The sequence below is a fragment of the Psittacula echo genome (genome assembly GCF_963264785.1).
Source record: "Psittacula echo genome assembly, chromosome: 1".
In the NCBI taxonomy this organism is placed as follows: Eukaryota; Metazoa; Chordata; class Aves; order Psittaciformes; family Psittacidae; genus Psittacula; species Psittacula echo.
In genome coordinates, this window is record NC_137735.1 from 103,075,695 (window position 1) to 103,094,103 (window position 18,409).

General features: G+C 38.0%; 1 protein-coding gene across 1 annotated transcript in view; it reads right to left on the reverse strand.

Annotated features, from left to right (window-relative positions):
• Positions 1 to 1,301: 1,301 nt before the first annotated feature.
• The window catches only part of LOC308217043 (uncharacterized protein), a gene marked incomplete at both ends in the record, with an annotated part of 46,980 nt that continues 29,872 nt past the window's right edge, over positions 1,302 to 18,409 (reverse strand). Inside the window, 13 exons of the mRNA XM_080609748.1 lie at positions 1,302 to 1,524; positions 2,306 to 2,423; positions 3,631 to 3,695; positions 5,108 to 5,289; positions 6,854 to 7,019; positions 9,309 to 9,504; positions 10,882 to 11,046; positions 12,182 to 12,418; positions 13,268 to 13,366; positions 15,728 to 15,874; positions 16,090 to 16,220; positions 17,643 to 17,775; positions 17,893 to 18,034. Of these exons, the coding sequence (XP_080465874.1) occupies positions 1,302 to 1,524; positions 2,306 to 2,423; positions 3,631 to 3,695; positions 5,108 to 5,289; positions 6,854 to 7,019; positions 9,309 to 9,504; positions 10,882 to 11,046; positions 12,182 to 12,418; positions 13,268 to 13,366; positions 15,728 to 15,874; positions 16,090 to 16,220; positions 17,643 to 17,775; positions 17,893 to 18,034 (2,004 nt within the window). The remainder of the gene's footprint in view (positions 1,525 to 2,305; positions 2,424 to 3,630; positions 3,696 to 5,107; positions 5,290 to 6,853; positions 7,020 to 9,308; positions 9,505 to 10,881; positions 11,047 to 12,181; positions 12,419 to 13,267; positions 13,367 to 15,727; positions 15,875 to 16,089; positions 16,221 to 17,642; positions 17,776 to 17,892; positions 18,035 to 18,409) is intronic.

Here is an 18,409-nt window from a genome sequence, read left to right on the forward strand (position 1 = left end):
TGCACTTACATGGGGCAGATGGTAGCAGAAAGGTTAGAAGATCACTAAATATAGATAATCCCTCTCTTTAGCCTGCTGATCTGCTACTTTCTCAGATAAAGTGTGGTAGATTTTCTTTATATTAGCGTAGTGCTCTCTTCCATGCCCAAAAACAGAAAATAAAGCTTGTTTCCTAGTTAACGGCTTGTGCACAGGACTGCAGGGAGCAGAGAGACCCTTCAGAAAAGAAATCAAAATGGCTGCGATGATAGAGGCAAAAACCTCCAGTGATCTGAGCAGGCATGCTTCCTCCCATTGCAAAGGTACATCATCACTGTCAATGAAATATCTCACTTTAAGTATTTTTAGAGACTTTTTTTTTCCCAGTAATGACTGTTGGAAGCATCCTTTATTAAATGTTTCTCTCAGGACTAGGCTGTCTGTGGAAAGCCATGAATTTGCAAGTTTTCAGTACTGCATTTCACAGCTTACTGGAAGTTCTTTAAACAAGGGAGGAAATCCATATACATGTGACATAAATGCAGTGGTCATTAGGATAAAATGCCCACACACATACACACACACAAAAAAACCCCAAAACACATCAAAAGAAATCAAAGAAACTGAAACACCTATCACTTTATTGCATCAGTTCATAGTCATTTTACTCAAACCCAATACTGAGATGTGCTGCAAAATTAATACACCACTTGCTTTTGTTTGCATTCCATTTTGGTTGTTAAATGTGTTCAAGACAAAGCCCAGAGTTGTTGTGCAGTTCTTGTTCAGAGGGTGCTCACTGACAGCTCCAGGCCTTTCACCAGAGTGTGGGCTGTGAGACCCAGTCCAGAACAAAGAGTTCTGATCATGAACCATGCAGCAAAGGCCATCAGAGCAACTGAGCAAGTATAACTTGATTGGCCATTTAGAGCTGTAGGACTAAATACAGAGCAAGAGGACTTGAAATAAAGTTGATGAAAAATGGAAAAGCAGTTTATTGTGGATTTCTTCTTTTTAATGTTTCAATCTTAATCAAATATATGACACTTCAAATATTTCATCTAGTCCTACTGTTGGTTTAAATTGGGACTGAGAGCAAAGGGATGGGAAAGTTCCCCAATATTTTGAAGACCTTTTGCCCCTATTGTTTCAGATGAGGAGAGGAAGACAATAAGGTAAAGCAAATTAAAAGTCAATGTTTCAAAGATATTTTTTTAACCCCAAAAAATGTAAACTAGCTGTTGAAGTCAAAAGTCAGGCTTCTGTTGTGTTCAGAAAACATGAAGCATAAGCAGAGTTATGAAAAGACCTTGTTTCTTTTTTTACATACGAGTTTCTTCACTCTCATCTGAGGTTCTTGCACCAGGAAGAATGTCTTTTTTATTGGAAGTAACTGGCTCTTTGCTGGTTGGTCTTTCTGTATTTTTAATATCTTTCATCTCTTTGCCATGTGTTTTGAAGCGTTTTATTATTAAAACAGAGACCACTATGTATAAAAGACAGCATCCTGCCCGTAGTCCTGCAATGAGGCCAAGATAGACATTTCTAGGAAAAAAAAAGTGACAAAATGTATTTATATTAATAAAGCTTGCCAATTCCGAGTAGAACCAAGTAAGATATCAAAGACACTTTGGCAAAACCATCTATTCTCAGCCAGGTATTGCCACACATTTTGAGGAATAACAGACAGAAAGCAAAAAATCTCATGATCTTTAGCCCCAGGCAGGTTCTAATCAGTTCCTATACTCCTACCAGAAATATCTCCTGCCTGAAGACTGCTCCATTCAGCAGGCTTTGTTATAGGGCTGGGACAGGAGATGCTGCACCAGCAAGGACTTTTTGCCTGTTGTCCCAGCCTTCCCCCAGCCCCTCACTGGTAGTACTCAGTGCTCCTGGCTGCAGGTCTCCATGTACCACCAGTCATTTGTGTCCCCCCTCCAAGTGGATTTTGTGGGGTGTCTTATACATTAGCAAGAAGAGAAATGAGGGATAAGGAAGAACATCCTCAGTGCTAAACTTGCTCCATGGTTTTTCAGTCTCCCACAAAGCTAAAGCATTGCAGAGTTATTCAGTGCACTAAGGCTTCAGTAAAGGAACCAATTCTGGCAATGTAAGGCAGTGTACCGCAATGTCAAATGTCAGACTTGAATCAGAATTGTTTGGCTTATTTGATTTAATAAGGCCTAGTCAAAATAAGGAGTTCTGGTGCTTTTAGTATTCTAATAAGTTTACTGACAATTGACATGGCAAAGTATACCTCGGTAATGGTGATCAAAGCTGCCTTAGAAGCCAAATTCCCAACCTGTTGCTGAAGACTCCAGCTTACCTGAATGCTTTTGTATCGTATACCCGGCAAGAGCCAGATCCCCCACAGTTTTTTGTCCCCCATTTCAAGCAGGTTTCATCTATCAAGGCACCAAAATAAATAGGGGCTGGGAGTCCTCCTGTAAAGAAAGTTCTTATTACATCATCTTAGACATGGAGATCTCAAATGTTTAATGTCATGGTAAAGAAATGAGGAAATTAATCTCAGAGTTTCTGAAATATAACTGCATAAAATGTGACTAAACATCCAGCTCCAGCTTTGAGATTCCAAGATTTGAGAAAACATTTAAGCAAGTACCTAAAGGGAGTTGAAAGGATGGAAGATTATAGCATTATTATATTCAATGAGGGAAATGTTAGTAACTCTGCTTTAATGGAATTTTTGTTAGAATTTTAACTTCTGTTGTTTAAAGAAATAATACAACCAACATTTCTTTTTCAGTCACTGTTGTGGAATTACATGCCATGACTTATTAATATTTATGAATACTAATGTATCTATTCAGGTATTGCACAACAGTTTGCCATTAAAAGTTATCTGAGTGCAAAAGGCTCAAATTAAGTACTTGATCAAAACCAGCTAGGTAATAAGTGTATTACGTAGTGCTATAAGAATTCCTTTTAGACAATCAGAATGCTTTAATACAATCAGTAAGCTGTTTCAGAGATAACGTGCAGTTTTGTGAAGAAAACTATTTCATAAAAGCACAAGATTGATACTCTGAAGCATTCAACTAAAATATGAAGACTGGGAGAGACACCCAAATGACTATTTGGGCTTCTCTGCATGGGAAAGGTTTCAAAATTCAGCAAACAAGTGAGGATAAGGCAAGTTTTGCTAAAGGCAGGGCAGACTACATGTCCAAATACTTGAATTGTTATTTAGTGCAGATAAACAAAGAAGAAAAGAGAAAGAAAAAAACAAAGAAAATAATAGGCGGAATACGTGGTAGCTCTAAGGGAAAAAAGGTCAGCAAAAGGCAGCATAGGTGTTAAGGATATCCAGACTGGTCAAGCTCAGGTAGTCTTGCCAGTGAAACTAAAAAAACCTCAAAACTACAATGACATTTCCTTCCTTTTCCTGATTCCTTTGCTGCATAGAAAAAAATTCTGAAGAGGTAATAATCTGTAACTACATAGCAGGAAACATATAGCAAAGCTCCTCCAAACATTTTGAATGCAAACAAGATTTGGGAATTTTTTGCTTAAAAACAAAAATTTTTGAAAATTACTTTTGTTCTCATCTGGAGCAAAGCATTGCGTTTGCTAGCTTTAGTTTATCTCTTTGACTACCTACTTGAATCCCACAAAGATAGGAAGTTTTACCTAATACTCTACCACCTAAAGTTTCAATCCCCACAGCAAAGGATTTCAGGTCTGGTGAAACAGATCTAAAAAGAAAACAAAAATAAGATATTGTTTTGGGGAACAATAGAATAATGTAGCTATAGTCATGCTGTGAACATCTGCACGTGTCCCATTGCAAGAGTACTGTGGATATAACATCTAATTGAAAACATCCACCAAAGTTAAAGTACAAATGTGGAGCCTCCTTCCACTGACTTCAGTGGATGAACTCTCATTGAAATAAATGGAGAATCTACAAAATGGATCTTGAGCTCAGGGACAACAGATCATAAACACTTTTGGTAGAGGATGCACAGAAAAATTAAAGTGAACCAGCTAAAAGTAAATGTTCATGCTCATAAGTTAAGCTCCGAAAAGCTGCCTTGCTTTAGGAGAGAATGTAATGTGTAGTGGTGAACAGACAGAACAAGGGTGTTCAGTCATTGCCAGATACACGCAGGTAAAACCTACCTCTGCCTGTAGCATTTTACAGCGAGACAATGAACGTGAGTTACCTGGCTACAAGAGCACTTCATTCCTACCATGGAGAAACAGCCTGTGTTCATTAGATGAACTGGAAGAACTGACAAAAAGTAGAGGGGGGTACTGAGCTGGCACAGGGCAGAAGGGAGACTTGCTATGGCCAGCCTGTTTCCTGGCAATATACAATATTTCCTGACAATATACAATCAGTATACTGTCTTGTCAGCATTAATGTGAAGGCTTCTCATTACATACGTTAGTGTTCTGAAAACTGCCCAGCAAAGTTAGCCCTGTCCATAATCCTGGCATGTGGTAAGAATGGCTGTACTTAGATATACTGCAGAAGAATCAGCAGCTTAGCCAGGAGAGTTATGCGCACTGATTGCTAAAGACTGCAATTCACTCATGAATATGAGTGGATAGACATCTCCATGCAAAGGCACAGAACATTATCTTTTCTTCCAAGAGCTGCTTTACAACTGAAGGAATGAAAAACTAAAAAATTATTGCTCTGACAGTTCTGTTTATACCAGCTTGACAAAAACGGGAGTATGAGACTTCTCACAAAGCAGAAACACTGTGAGGCAATGAGGCTTAACAAAGGTGAATGTTTTTCTCCTGAGCAATGTGGACAGTATAGTCACCTTGGATATGGCTTAGCACCACATCTTGTTTCAAGTTTTTTGCTCTGTTAAAAACACCCCTGTCGCTGGAAGTGAAAGCTGATGCTCTAGATCAGCATAAGGCTCACCATTTTCATCACTAAAGTATCTACTCAGCCTTAAATTGGACTTAAATTGATGGACAGGCATTTTGCTGTGCCTCTGAAAAGAGCTGGATTTCAGAGTACAGGCAGCCTCAGGGCCGCAACTGATCAGCATGCCATTCCTAACAATAGGAATGAAATAGTAGATACCATATTCTGTTTCTCTTTCCCCAAGCTTTATGGTCAAGGTAAGGTAAAGTATTTCACCTAAACATAATCATGTATGTAGGAGTGCCTCCTAAGGCTAAAATAAATGCACATGCAGTCTGTAATGCTAAAAAATAGGGAAATGCTTTGGTACAGCTTTCTCTTTGGCATTGTCCCAAAACTGCAGAGGAATTGGCAAGCCCATGCCCTTGTCCTTCCACACAGCTGCAATTGTGAAACACCTGAAAGGAAAAGATGAGAAGATGAATACATTTAATCAGAATTCAGTGGCACAAAACTATTTTAGTAGCTAGATTTTTCACTCCCCATAACAGGCAGGCTGTTGTTTAAGCTGAAAGAACCTCCCTAATCATCTTTGCAGACTGATGGCCAAGTTCATTGGTATGCTCCAGCCACTCTGAGCTGCTCCAAAGACACAAAGCAACTGTGACTCTAGTTTCAACCATGTGATTGCTAGGACAGAAGGTGCTCTGTGTATGCTTAAAGTAGGTCAAAGCTATGAAATTCTGACATGAACTGTCATCCAGCCATTCTGCTCGGGAATCCTAAGAAGTAGATATGTAACAATAAAAATGTAGATGTGGACCCAACACAAGCTATTGTTAAGCAACTGAATCAGCATCTGGCGTTGGATTGAGAGTGGGCTGTTTCATAGCTTGAAGTTAGTAGGAGACATGGGTTTGAAAGCAAATTTTCCTGGAGCGAAGCAAGAGAATAATGCTGGAATATACAGATATAAGCTCGAAAATGTTGCTTGTCTTTTTCAGCATTGTTACATAAAGACAATTCTGCTTCTGCCAGAAGACATGACCATTTGCAAACACTTTTGAAATCCTGTTCTTAACGGCCTTGCCCAGGAAGTCCTGAAAATGGCTGAGCAAAATGACCAGATGTACATTTACAGGACCTCTTGGCTATACAATTTAGTGTTACGACATGCTTTCCTGAGCTATGACAGCTAAGGAAAGCAGGAAATTCCAGTATGATCTGTAACAGTTTGTGAAACCAGCACTCACGATTTTACACAGGTCAACTGTACATGAGTTGACACCACTGGATTTTGCTAGTCTAACAACCAGACTAACACAGGTATTCTAAAGCAAACCCCTCTTAGATGTGTTGTACCTACACAGCAAGAGATCTACTGAGAAACTTAAAGCCAAATTTATTTTTAAATTTTTATTTTTAAAAAAATTTATTTTTATTTTTAATTTTTTTTATTTTTTAATTTTTATTGCTGAGAGGAAAATCAAAATAAAAGCATTCAAGACATGTAATTTAAGAGTCTGAGGTTTTCATGTCTTTCCTGAACAGCTCACTTACCTCACCCCAACTCTTTTAAAAGTCTTCCTTGCAACTTTGCATTCACAGTTTCTACAAGGTTAAACGGTATAGAATGGACATTTGTGTCTACAGGTTTCTTACTTGCAAAGCCAAAAAAACCTCATAGATTGTGAAATCTATCTATATCATAGATTTATAGAATAGTTTGGGTTGGAAGGGGCCTCTAAAAGTCATTTAGTTGCACTTCACCTGGAATGACCTGGGACATCTTCAACTAAATCAGGTTGCTCAGAACCACATCCAGCCTGACCATGAACAGATTTCCAGAGATGAGGCATCTACCGCCTCTCTGGGCAACCTGTTCCAGTGTTTCACCACCCTCATCATAAAAAACTTCTTTATATCTAGTCTGAATCTATCCTCTTTTAGTTTAAAACCTCCTCCCCTTGTCCTATTGCAACAGGCCTTACTAAATAATCATCTATCCATCTATATATTTACCATATTCTTTCCTGTCCCAGTTGATGATTTACATCCCGCAAAGCAGGCTGTCATGTAAGTGATCCCATTATCCCCACATACAGGGTCCCACTGATCCAACTTGCAGCTGCAGTCAGCGTTGCAACTGGCCATGAAGCTAATTTTGGAGGATGAAAGATGCTTTAATCTGGAGGAAAACAGAAAGAAATAAAAGAATTACGTGGTCAAATTATACAGTCAAACAAAATATCAAGGCACAGGCAGGAAAATCGTGGACAAAGTGAAGTAATCAACATGGAAAGGTATCTGCTACCATTCAATGGACTGTGAAGCTGTCATGTGCAGACAAAGCTAATTTCAGCTAAACCAAAGCTCTTGAGATTTTTCATCAAGCATTAACATTTTTACGGATTGTTGCTGAAAAGGCACGGAGCTCACAAACTAGGTATTCTTGGCTGGGAGGGAATATTTGATATCACTTTTTCATTTGAAAGCTCAACCCAAGAAAAAGAAAATCATAACTAGGAACTTTTATGACCTGTAGACTGGCCATGTTTTTCCTTAGCAGTAGATACCATACCATATTTGGGTGCTAGAAGTGATGATATAAAATGACATAAAACAGCAGCAGCAAGATGTCCCTGACATGTTTTTTACTGGATCAGAGCTGATTACTGGCAATTAAAGTTGCGCTAGTCTAACTCTAACTGAGAAGTGCTGCTTTTGTCTCAGTTCTGACTGTATTCAGCAGTGGCAGCAGCCCTGCACCTGGAACAGGCTTGAGCCCTGTTTCTTATCAGATTTCATTTCTTGTTGTAGGTTATCATGGACTTTCATTGCTTACACTTCTACCAGCATTTCTGTAAGAAACATCAAAATCAGGCCCCAAGGAGGTAGATAAGCTAAGAGGGTGACAACTATAATTGAGACTTTTAAAAGTGGCAGTGAATCAGAGAGCATGGTAGTAAAGTGTCAATTTTCAGAAAAGGTTAGGAGTCCACCATCAACAAATCACCCCTGCTTTGAAGTCACTCACACTATGAAAGAAAAATAGTTCAAAATTTGCCTTTTTTTCATCCTTACCTCTCAATCTAGAACACACCTCAAGGGGCTACATTTCAGTCTTTTAGAAAGAAAAATAAGTGGGCAATTCAGCCTTCGCTAGGCTGCTGCTTATCTTCAAACTACAAATTGTTAAATGGATAAAAGAGTGAGTTGCTTAACCAGAGCAATTTTAGCACATACTAAATTCTCCAGTCTGTTGTCCTGGAGAAACTGTAATTGCTCTTTCAATATTTGCTGTGTTGATGTTTCTGCTTATATTTAGTTCACTCTCTAGTATCAGATATTGCACTCAACCAGACATCTTTTATGTAACTAATCTCAAAGTTGAACTAGATGCCAAGTTTGCCGGGACAACTTAGATATTTCTCTGAACAGAGGCTTAAAAAACACAGGACTGAGTTTCTGTCTGAATTGAAAATCTAGCAAGCCCTGATGGATTCAGTTTAATCCTTTAAAATCCCTTGAAATTTGTTGAGTTAAATTTAAACAGTAGGCAATTGTAGCAGACTGCTAGACTCAGAAAAATGTGCTCAAGAAAGCATGAGAATGGTCCTGGTAAGGGAGGGGGAACATCTGCCTGGGCAGCACACACTCCTGACATGACTACTTTCTACCTCGCAGAGGAGAAAGTGGACGCAGGCAGGTCAGCAGCTCCAGGTACCAAAGGAGGCTGGTAACTCCCCATGCAGGTTGATCTAGAGGATGGTCCCTTTTAGAGGCAAAGCCATGGGTAGACTATGAATAAGGCACTTTCAACTTTGTGTACATCCCACTCCATACATGGTAAGCTTTAAATTAAAGCTTTGAGATATAATATAAAATTTTAGTTTGCTTGTGATAAATTTCATCTTAATTAATAATTTTCCACAATATAGAGGAATATTGTCAATATCCAGCCATAAACAATTTAGAAAAAGAAATGTCTTGTATAAAAAAAATTTGAAAACCAAAATAGGATATTCTCCTCACCCCCAACACTAGGTATCATTTTAGCCTGACAAGTCTATCTCAAAACCCAGGATTTTCTTGTATGTATCACCACCAAAGGAGCAATAAAATGATATAATCAACCACAGTAGCTCCATTCTAGCTGTAACCACACTGATTGACACTAGCAGGTGACCTAATACAGGTCAATTTCAACAAAAATTTGTCTTTAAACCAAGACACATTTTTTGGCATGAAAAACGATATAGCAAAACTACAGTAAATCAACAAAGAAGACACGTTTCAGAACTCATCCAAATTCAAATTAAAATGTTTTACAGAATAGAAAGTTTGTAGCCCAGATAAGAATACAAACCCAGATGGGTTTGTGAGAGCAAAGGAACAGATACAGACACCACGTTCTGCACGGTGCAGGAAGCAACCAGGACAAACACAACCATCACAAACCCAAAGGGATACAAACCCAGAGTAAGGCACTGTCAAACCGGCCACCTGGAGCACCTCACAGCTGCATATGAAGTACAAGAGGTTTAACAAATATGCTACTATAAACGTGATGCATGCAAACTTTGCCATTTCAGTTACGTGAAGTTTGAATTTCTTGATCAGAAAGCCTCCTAGAAACATCCCCAGGATTGTGATGGGTAAAAGTATCACACCTGCAAATAGAAGGTAATAAAAATGTTTATTCTTGTCACTTGCGCTTCGTCTTTTAAGAATAAATATCTTGTTCTCATATTTACCAAAATATCAGATACCAATATCTATTTTCTAACAGATCCTTCAAGGTCCTAGGGCTTTTTATTAGCTTTAAGTAATTTTTTTTACTTCAATTTTTTTCAAATCATATTTTAACTTTAAAAAGCTTAGCTCCTCAACATTACCTACCTTTTCACTGTCCTGTTTTTTGTATTTGTACTGATATAAAAAAACCTATAAAAGTGCCTGGTAGAAACTGGAGTAAATGAGATAAATTGGCTTAGCTCATGGGCACTTCTTCATCAAACAAACAAACAAATCATTAAACTTCCAGAAAGTCACTAAAAGAAAAAAAAAATCTCCAACATGTAACATGACGGGGGCAGCATCTGGATTTGCATTGGATGCCTTTTGCTCTGAAGAGTGAATCATGGAAAGATTTGCATTTAGACGTTCAGCATTTCACAAACTTCAGCCCTAATATTTTTTAAGTTTTTATTGTGTAGGGTTGGCTTTTCCCTGTGTTTATGTGTTTGGTTGGGTTTTTTGGGTCATGTTGTTTCTCTAAAACTTTCCCTGCACCTGAAAGAAGACAGAAAAAAGAAAGTTCTTTCTGCATTTGTACCTGACCTGCAGGAAAACAGGGTACCTTCAGACTAATGGAACATCAATTCTGCAATGATCTCAAATACCCAGTTTTCTTGCCACGCTACCAGACCATATTAAAAATTGTAAAATTAATATAATTTCAACATTCTTTTTTGGTAGAACACTACAAAGAACTTATTTTTGAGGGAACTGGCAAATATAAAAACATCTTTGAGCTGAATGAAATTACTCAAATTTTACATTTTTTTCTTGTTGTTCATAAAATTTGTATTTGCAATCAAAACGGAAGAAGATTCATATCAAGATGTTATTCTGAAAAGGAAAAATCACACATTTCATTAGACATTTTCTAAATTGGATGTTTTTTTCTTCTATCTATAACTGCAGCTTATGTGTGGGTTTTGTTCATGGAAACAGACGCTTTCATAATCAAAATCTCACTGTGATATAAACTTCAGCCAAAAAAAAAATCCACCCAGTTTTAATAATCCTCTAGCCCACTAAATAAGGAACATCAGGAAAAATAACACTAAAATTAACATCCATTTTCAGAATACAGTAGAAAAATTAATAAAACACTACATACTTCTTTTTTCTTTTTTCTTTTTTCTTTTTTTTTTTTTTTAACCAAAGAGGTTCAGAATAAGAACCTCCTAAAAAGGGAGGCAAAATAAGAAAGAAAATCTTCCTTTTTGACACTGGAATTTTAAAGAAGGACAGGTACCTACCAATTAGAAAGATAGCTCTTGCCACAGATACATTAAATTGCTGTTCCATAAACTTTGTCTCGTAGGTTATCAACCCAACAAGAGAATTGTACTGCAGAATAGTGAGGAAGATGTACACCAGGAAAACTGGATTTCCAAACAGCTTCTTCAGAGCTGGGAAGAAACCTGCAATGGAGAGGTATATGCTGTACACCCTGCTAAACACAGAGAAGAGTTCTTTTGACAACCTTTAGATAGTAAAACTAACTTCTATTTAATTACTGGCTGCATTGCAGACTATAATTCTTTGCCTATCAAAATAGATGCTTGCTCCAGTGAGAGTTTTCCTCATGACTTACAGGCTCAGCAAGTGTGCAGCAAGGGTTAATGTCATAGTGGATGCTCAAATAGGAATCAGAAATCCTAGGTTATCTTGTGTATGACACAGGACTATTCATCAAAGGCACTAAGGCTTGCCAGACTGATACCTGTATAGGAGAGTGTCTCCAGAACAACACTGAGACTCTCTATAATGTATCAAGTGAAAGGTTTGGTGCCTAAAGCAGGAAAATTCACAAACCACATTAGAGCCCAACATGAAGCTGATGGGCAGGGAAAGGGAGCACCTGATCCAGGAAAAGGCTGGAACCCTTCCCGAGACCCTCGATAACAGTATCTAAATCCATTAAATTAAAAACAAGAAGACTTGCATTTAGCCTGTAGTCCGCACACTTGTCTAAAAGAGAGTTCAAAACACATCTGCCATAGCCACTAAAGGGTGCACATGCCTACATACCTACGAATAAAAAGCCTTGGGGGAGTCCAGCAATGGGTAGTTGGATCTGATATTGCCCATACAAGGTGAATAGCATCACTGAGCTCATACATAGGAGGTATGAACCCAGTGAAATCCCTCTAACAGCTAACATAGTACTTAGCTCCAGGTTTCCCTTCCAGATGTTGGCCTCAGTGAAACAGTAACCTGATAGCAGTGGATTGGTCATTAATGAGGGATGGGATGTTTTCCACCTTCTTCTTTCATAATCATAGGATTATAGCTGTAATATATGACAAAACTACTGTGTTGAACCGAGAATCTCTGGTGCTCAAAGAATGAGCTTTTCCAGCTGCCTGACATAAGCAGAGGACTGAAACACACCCATAGCATGTAATTATAATACTACCAATTAAAAAGCATTTTTGTCCATCATTTGCACTGCAAAAATGCACACTTTGCTGTGGTCATGCAAATCCATGCTCAGCTCAGAATCAACCAAAGAGAAAGAATTCACATGCAAACATCTGGGCAGTAATCTTTCACCTTTTACTGCTTCTGAAAACTTTAACTGAGGCTGAGTTGGGGGGTCTGTTTTACAGTGATCTCCTTGAACAGGCAAATGACTAATCTTCAGGATTTCGTTCTCTCCTTCTTTTGGTAAGGAGTAAGGCAAAAACCAGAAAGGCAATGAAGCAATGAGGTTAACTGCTCCACAGATAAGCAATCCCAGCCACCAGGCACCAACCCAACGGGTATCCTTCGGATTTATGTTGATGGCATCTATAAAATACAGAAAGACAGGAAAATAGATTAAGCATCATGCAGAGCAATTAAACTTACAATTGGTATCCACATATATATAATTTAAGGATCAGAACAGAGGTGATCTATGTCCCATATGAAGAATCAAAATGAAGCTTGAATCAAATAGTCCCAAGCAGTCAAAAATAGATATCTCTATTTAGACCCATAGTAGAATTTCCCTGCCACAATTTTCCAATACTTTCTGTGGGAATGAGTGACAGCAAGAGGGCCCTTCAGCACCCAAAAAGATCTTTTATTTCTCAATTTCCCTCTGTCTCCTCCTTCTTCCATTCCCAAACTTAACATTTTTTTCTTTGAAGTTTCTCAAATTTTCCCTGGAATGAGAGACTTTAAAGTTGTTTGAACAATGAAATGAGTTTTCATATGAATCTCTGCTGCATGCTTTTTAAGAAAACATGATTTTTGCCAAGTGTTAAAAGTGTCCACAAGAAAAGGCCTTTCACTGTTCCTTCAGTGTAGGAATGGCCTTTCATTTCCTCATTTGTTCTCAGCCTTACATCAAGGGTGTAACAAATGCATGCACAAGCATTAAAAGCAGTGCAAAATTTTTCTGCAGTGGGGGTAGGGGTCTTGCATCAGGGGCCATTCCAGTCAACTACAGCACTGCAGATATTAAAATGTAAATAACACCAGCTTTCAAGTAGGTAAAAGCTCTCTAGAGTCCCCCCTTTTGGAGTAATAAACTGGGAAGGTGCTTCTTGCCTTGCAGGCTCCTATATAGAATCATAGAACAGCCATCATATAAAATCATAGAATCATATACAGCTATATTCTCAGTTAACACACCACTCCATGGTCTCTTACCAACATCCGCAATGCCAATGTCAACCCAGAGGCTTGCACAGAAAGACCCAAGCAGGAAGCCTAGGGTTGGCCCAAACATGCCTGAGGATCTCACCAGACCTGTAAGAGAAAGGAGGCCGCATCGGAGAATGAGCAAAATACTGCATAGACAAGCATGCCTTCTTCTCTGAGGAGAGAGGAAGAAGGATACAGAAGTGGGGCACAGGGTGTTAGTGGATGTCTAATTGGAATCTTCTGAGCAGTAAGAAAATAAGTCATAAGCTGTCAACATGCTAGCCATAATGTGGAAGCAGGCTCCTTCACCCACACAGGGTTTTGCCAAAGTGAGCATGGTCTCACACGGATCCCCACGTGCATTTCATTGGCAAGATTGGTGTTTTGGAAGGAACAGGGAGAAAGGGAACAGCATCTCAATTACTTTTATCCCTCCTCCTCCCTACTTCTCACATTTTTGTAGTTACATGGTTCAGCTTGTGGTAGTTAACTAATGAACAACTCTAGACCTGCTGGAAGCATCCTAAGTGTACCTGCAACTCTATTCACAGATTGCATGATGTTCTTTATTTGTAGAAGTCAGGACATTTCCCTGTAATTTGTGTCCAGGTCCCTAGTTTACTTTTTAGTAGCAGTAATTGATCTGATGATGTATACATAAGACGGCATTGCAATCTGGAGTCACATTAGGATAATAGGGACAATAGAAGTGTGTGGACACGGAATTAGGTATAGGACCCTGAGAATATTTTCCATAGGCAAGTATGTGTGTGAGCAAAGTTCATTAGACAGAATCTTTGTTTCATTCAGCACCAGAACAGCAAATCAGCTAACTGGTGTGTTAATAGGTACTTCTGAGGATGCAAAAAAGAATTAAGAAATTTAGTGATCAAGTAGTGACTTCTTTAAAAGCAGCTTTCAGTTTTGTTACTGGCCTCACTGAAGCTTCCATTACCCCCTCTGTCTCTGCTTACAGCAGGAGACAACATGGGATAAGAAGAAGGTGGAATTCCCCTAGGAGCAAATGAATAAGGTGTCTCTGCCTCAAAATAACTTATGTTCTTACTCAACAAAACATCTAAGGGCAGAAAAAAAAGGAGAGACAGGAAGGTGAAACTTATTTCTCAAGGTCAAATGATGAGATAAATGGCCAAAATTAATCAGCAAGGCTTGACTGTTTTTATTATAGAAGGTTTTTTATTTATTTTACAAAAACACTGATCATAAATTGACTCATAAATAAAATCAGATCTAGAAAAGAATTAAAGGAATTTCAGACTATTTCAAAAAACTGACCCTTTGCAAATTGGGTCAGTCCATCAACATGGAATAAGAGTCTGAAAACTGCTATTCAGAATGTTAAAATGAAATATTGAATACACTATAAACTAAATATTTTATTTCACTTGCATGACCTGAACAAATTTTCATTTTGATTGAATCCATACTTCCTTTGTGTCTACTTTATATTTTTAATCTCACTTTCCCAGTAGTCCAACCCATTGCAATCTCTCCAAGGTCAGATTCTGACAAGAAAAAATTTCAGCTGAACTTTCTAAAATGCCTTTAATCAGAGGTTGGAGGTGATTACGAATATTTTTTATCATGCTGAGTGGAACATTTGTTTTTGTCAGCTCCTCTGACTATACTTCAGTTTTCTTCAACCTGCAAATTTCCTCATCCCCAAATTAAGACATTTGCAATGGCCTTACCCTGTAGCATTTGCATACTGAGCTCTTCCTGAAACTGTATCTTATTATCTTTATGACCAGTTCAACTTCACCAGGTTTGTTTCAGTCATCAATTTTGACCTTCCTTAGCCACACAAACACTCCATGCTATTAAATCAATTTGGCAACAAATTAATTAGCTTGGGTGTAATCTTTCTGTGTTGGGCAACAGGCTATCTTCTGTCAAAACAACAACAACAAAATCCCACTTAGAAGGGATTTGTTACAACACCCTGGCAAGGGGCTGGTTTTTCCTTCAGTAACTAGTGATTTTAAAAATCATTCTTGAGGAAGTGTGCTGCATGTAAAATTCAAAAAGCCAGGTAAAGGCTTCTGAAACACAATTGTATCACTGTGATTACTGATCATTACAATGAGGATCATTCTCTTATCTGTGAAATAGTGATTAGGAAGAATGAAGCTGAGATACAGAAGATAAACTGCCAGATAAGACGGATATGACTTCTCACTTTGGAGAAATGAGTATTTGATTATGCTTCACTTCATCACAGAGAACACTGGCAAATGTCGCAGAAGCCACTCAGCAAAAGCAAAAGAAGCATCTGGGAATATCCTTCAAAATAAACATGAGATCTCTTTTGCATGGTTTTTTGTCTCTGTACAACTTAAAATTATCCCAAGCAGAGCAGATAGATAGATTTTCTTGGAGAGTATTTGCTTGGCTACAGAAATGTTAAAGAATGTTTAGCATAAAAATCACTCATTTGCATATTACCTATGTAAAATGCCGAGTTTTCTTCTTTAGAAAAATCATCAATATATGACACCCCCAGTGGCATAACTGGTGCTTCCCCAATTCCACGTAAAAGGTTCCCCATCAACACAAAGAGCCACAGACGGGAATTTGTTGTTTTCTCACATCCTGCAGGCCATAAACATTTACATTTCTGTGAACAAAATTCCTACAATACTTTATTGCAACAGAAAAATAACATAAAATACAAGGGTTTACAACCATTACAAGGTGGGTATGTATATATCATGGTTTCTAACAGGCAGCTGGCCATTTTTCGGTACAAGAAGGTGTATAAAACAGGGACAAGGAGAAGAGAACCCAGCATTAGCGCTTTTGCTTACCGAAATTTTTCTTTGTGCTGGGTGTTTCTGTAGCATCTGTGACTGGATGGCCCTCAGATGATGCCAGGGAGCAAGCTGATACACTCATAGAGGAGTTGTGCACAGTGACAGTTATCCTTTCATAATTATAACTGGAAAACAACTATGTAAAATACAACTGACACATGAAAGAGTCTGCTTTTCAGGAAGTGTGTATGATCCTCGTGTTCATTCATGTTCATTCCTTTTACATATAAGCAAAATGGAGGGGCAAGCCATTTCCAGTGTTCTCACTTAAGAAAATATAGGCATCTTTGTATCTTTTCCAAAATACTCTGACCATACTAACCCCCATATTTTCTTAAGCTGAAGAGCAGAAAAGCTGCTTTCAGGGTTTAAGAGATGAGTCTTTAGACCAAAGGACAGAAGCAGAGTCTATCCACATCATTCTACATGCAACAGTACTGATGTTTTTCCATAGTGGCACCGGTTTCGTATCTATGTGACAGACACGTTACAAAGATTTCTGTGCTTGTTTAAAATTCGCTAGCTAAGAATCTATTAGTAACCTATATGTGTCTGTAGAGATTAAAACCAGCTGCAAAACACATGTGCCAGTTTGCTACTAACAGCAAATCTGCTAAGAAAATTGAAGCTAGCTTGAGTACATTTATGCTGCATTGGCATAAATGGAGAGCAGATATTCCCTCTGAATGTGCAATCAAGTGGTAACCTTTAATATTGTGACAGATGACAGTGAGGTTCCCAGGGCCATTGGGTTTTGCTCAGTGCTGTGGAGAACGGGTAATTTTCAGAACTTGGCTCTGAGTTTGGATTAAATCAGATTTCCATAGCTCTGCTTCTGGCCTATGCTGCAGTGTAAGTCTCCAAGCAAAGTGGTGTTCGTGACCACTTTCCATACCGTGGTCACCAGATATGATTCTTTCAATACCCTCCTTTTCACAGTTATTGATCTTTGAACCAAAGAAGATGCACAAATAAATTTTCATTTTTGAGGGACAGAGATATTTTTTTTTCAACTACTATTCAGTAAGATGCTAATGGATTGGAGATGTATGAACAGCTTCTGACAACTGTGGAATCACTAAAGCTTAGATGTGAAGGGTATTTAGATATTTAACTCTCCCTCAATTTAGTGGAGATGATAGACAAATATATTCATAATTTTAAGAGCTTAGCATGAATAGCTACCATGGAGAAAGAAACCTCTTCTTTGAAGATCTCATGACAGTTCATTTAAGTGTAAAAAGAAGGAGAACACTTATTAAAAAAAAATAATATCTGTACATATCCATCCTAGGTAAAAATTCAATCCACTTTAATTATATATAAGTTCTGTAGAAACCTGAGGTTTCTGTCTTATTTACCTGTAGAAAGAGGCAAGCTTTCACAGAGGAAATTAGAAAGTTGATACTAAAAAAGCCACTATTAAAATCTTCTTATTTTCTGGAAGAGACTACTATTGTCAAGCTTTTAACTCAAGTGTATGATTAAATAACACTTTATATGGTCAAGTTCAATTAGTGCAAAATGTGAAAACTCTCCATATTTACCGTCCCATTAGGAACTGAGGCATGACTGACAAAAATGCTCCTAAAGACATGATGAGGCATCCAACACCAATTACTTTTGGTCGATGAACTCTTGGTCCAAGGTAGCTCACCAGTACCATTACCAGTAAGTTACCTGCATCAAGAGGAAGAAGACTCAGTAAGTTTATCAAAAAAATATGATTTTTTTTTTTTTTTAGGGAAAATATATTCAGAAGCAGTATTTATCCACTTTCAAAGAAAATAAACATACCTATCTCAAAGCTGCCATCAATAATGCCGACAATTGATGATGAGATTTCAAATCTCCTTTCAATTTGACTGGACATGCTCTTCATGTAGCTTCCAGAAAATCCTTTGGCAAAAAACGAAAAAGCTAGAGCTCCAAGAAATATCTGAAGAGAGAAAATAACTGAGTTTGCAAAGAAACATTTTTTTCTTCATGGCTGGATGCCTGAGCTACCTACTCAAGAAATGTAAAAATCAAATAGTTTATTTTCTAATTGTCTGTGAAGAGATTCTTCTTATTGTGAAGAGATTCTTCCTATTGTTTTCAATAAACCAGAAGATTTTACTTTCTCTTTCAGGATGGCCTTCAAAGCCTCTTCTACTACAAAGAAAAAGAAAGTTGACACTGACTCTGCATACTTTCCATCTTTCTACCACATAGTGTTTCAGCTGTTTCTTTTCTTATGAAAAACTTGCAGCACAAAGTTGTTCATTACTGCTACTATTGCTACTGCTACAGCAGGTCTTATTACTCCTACTGC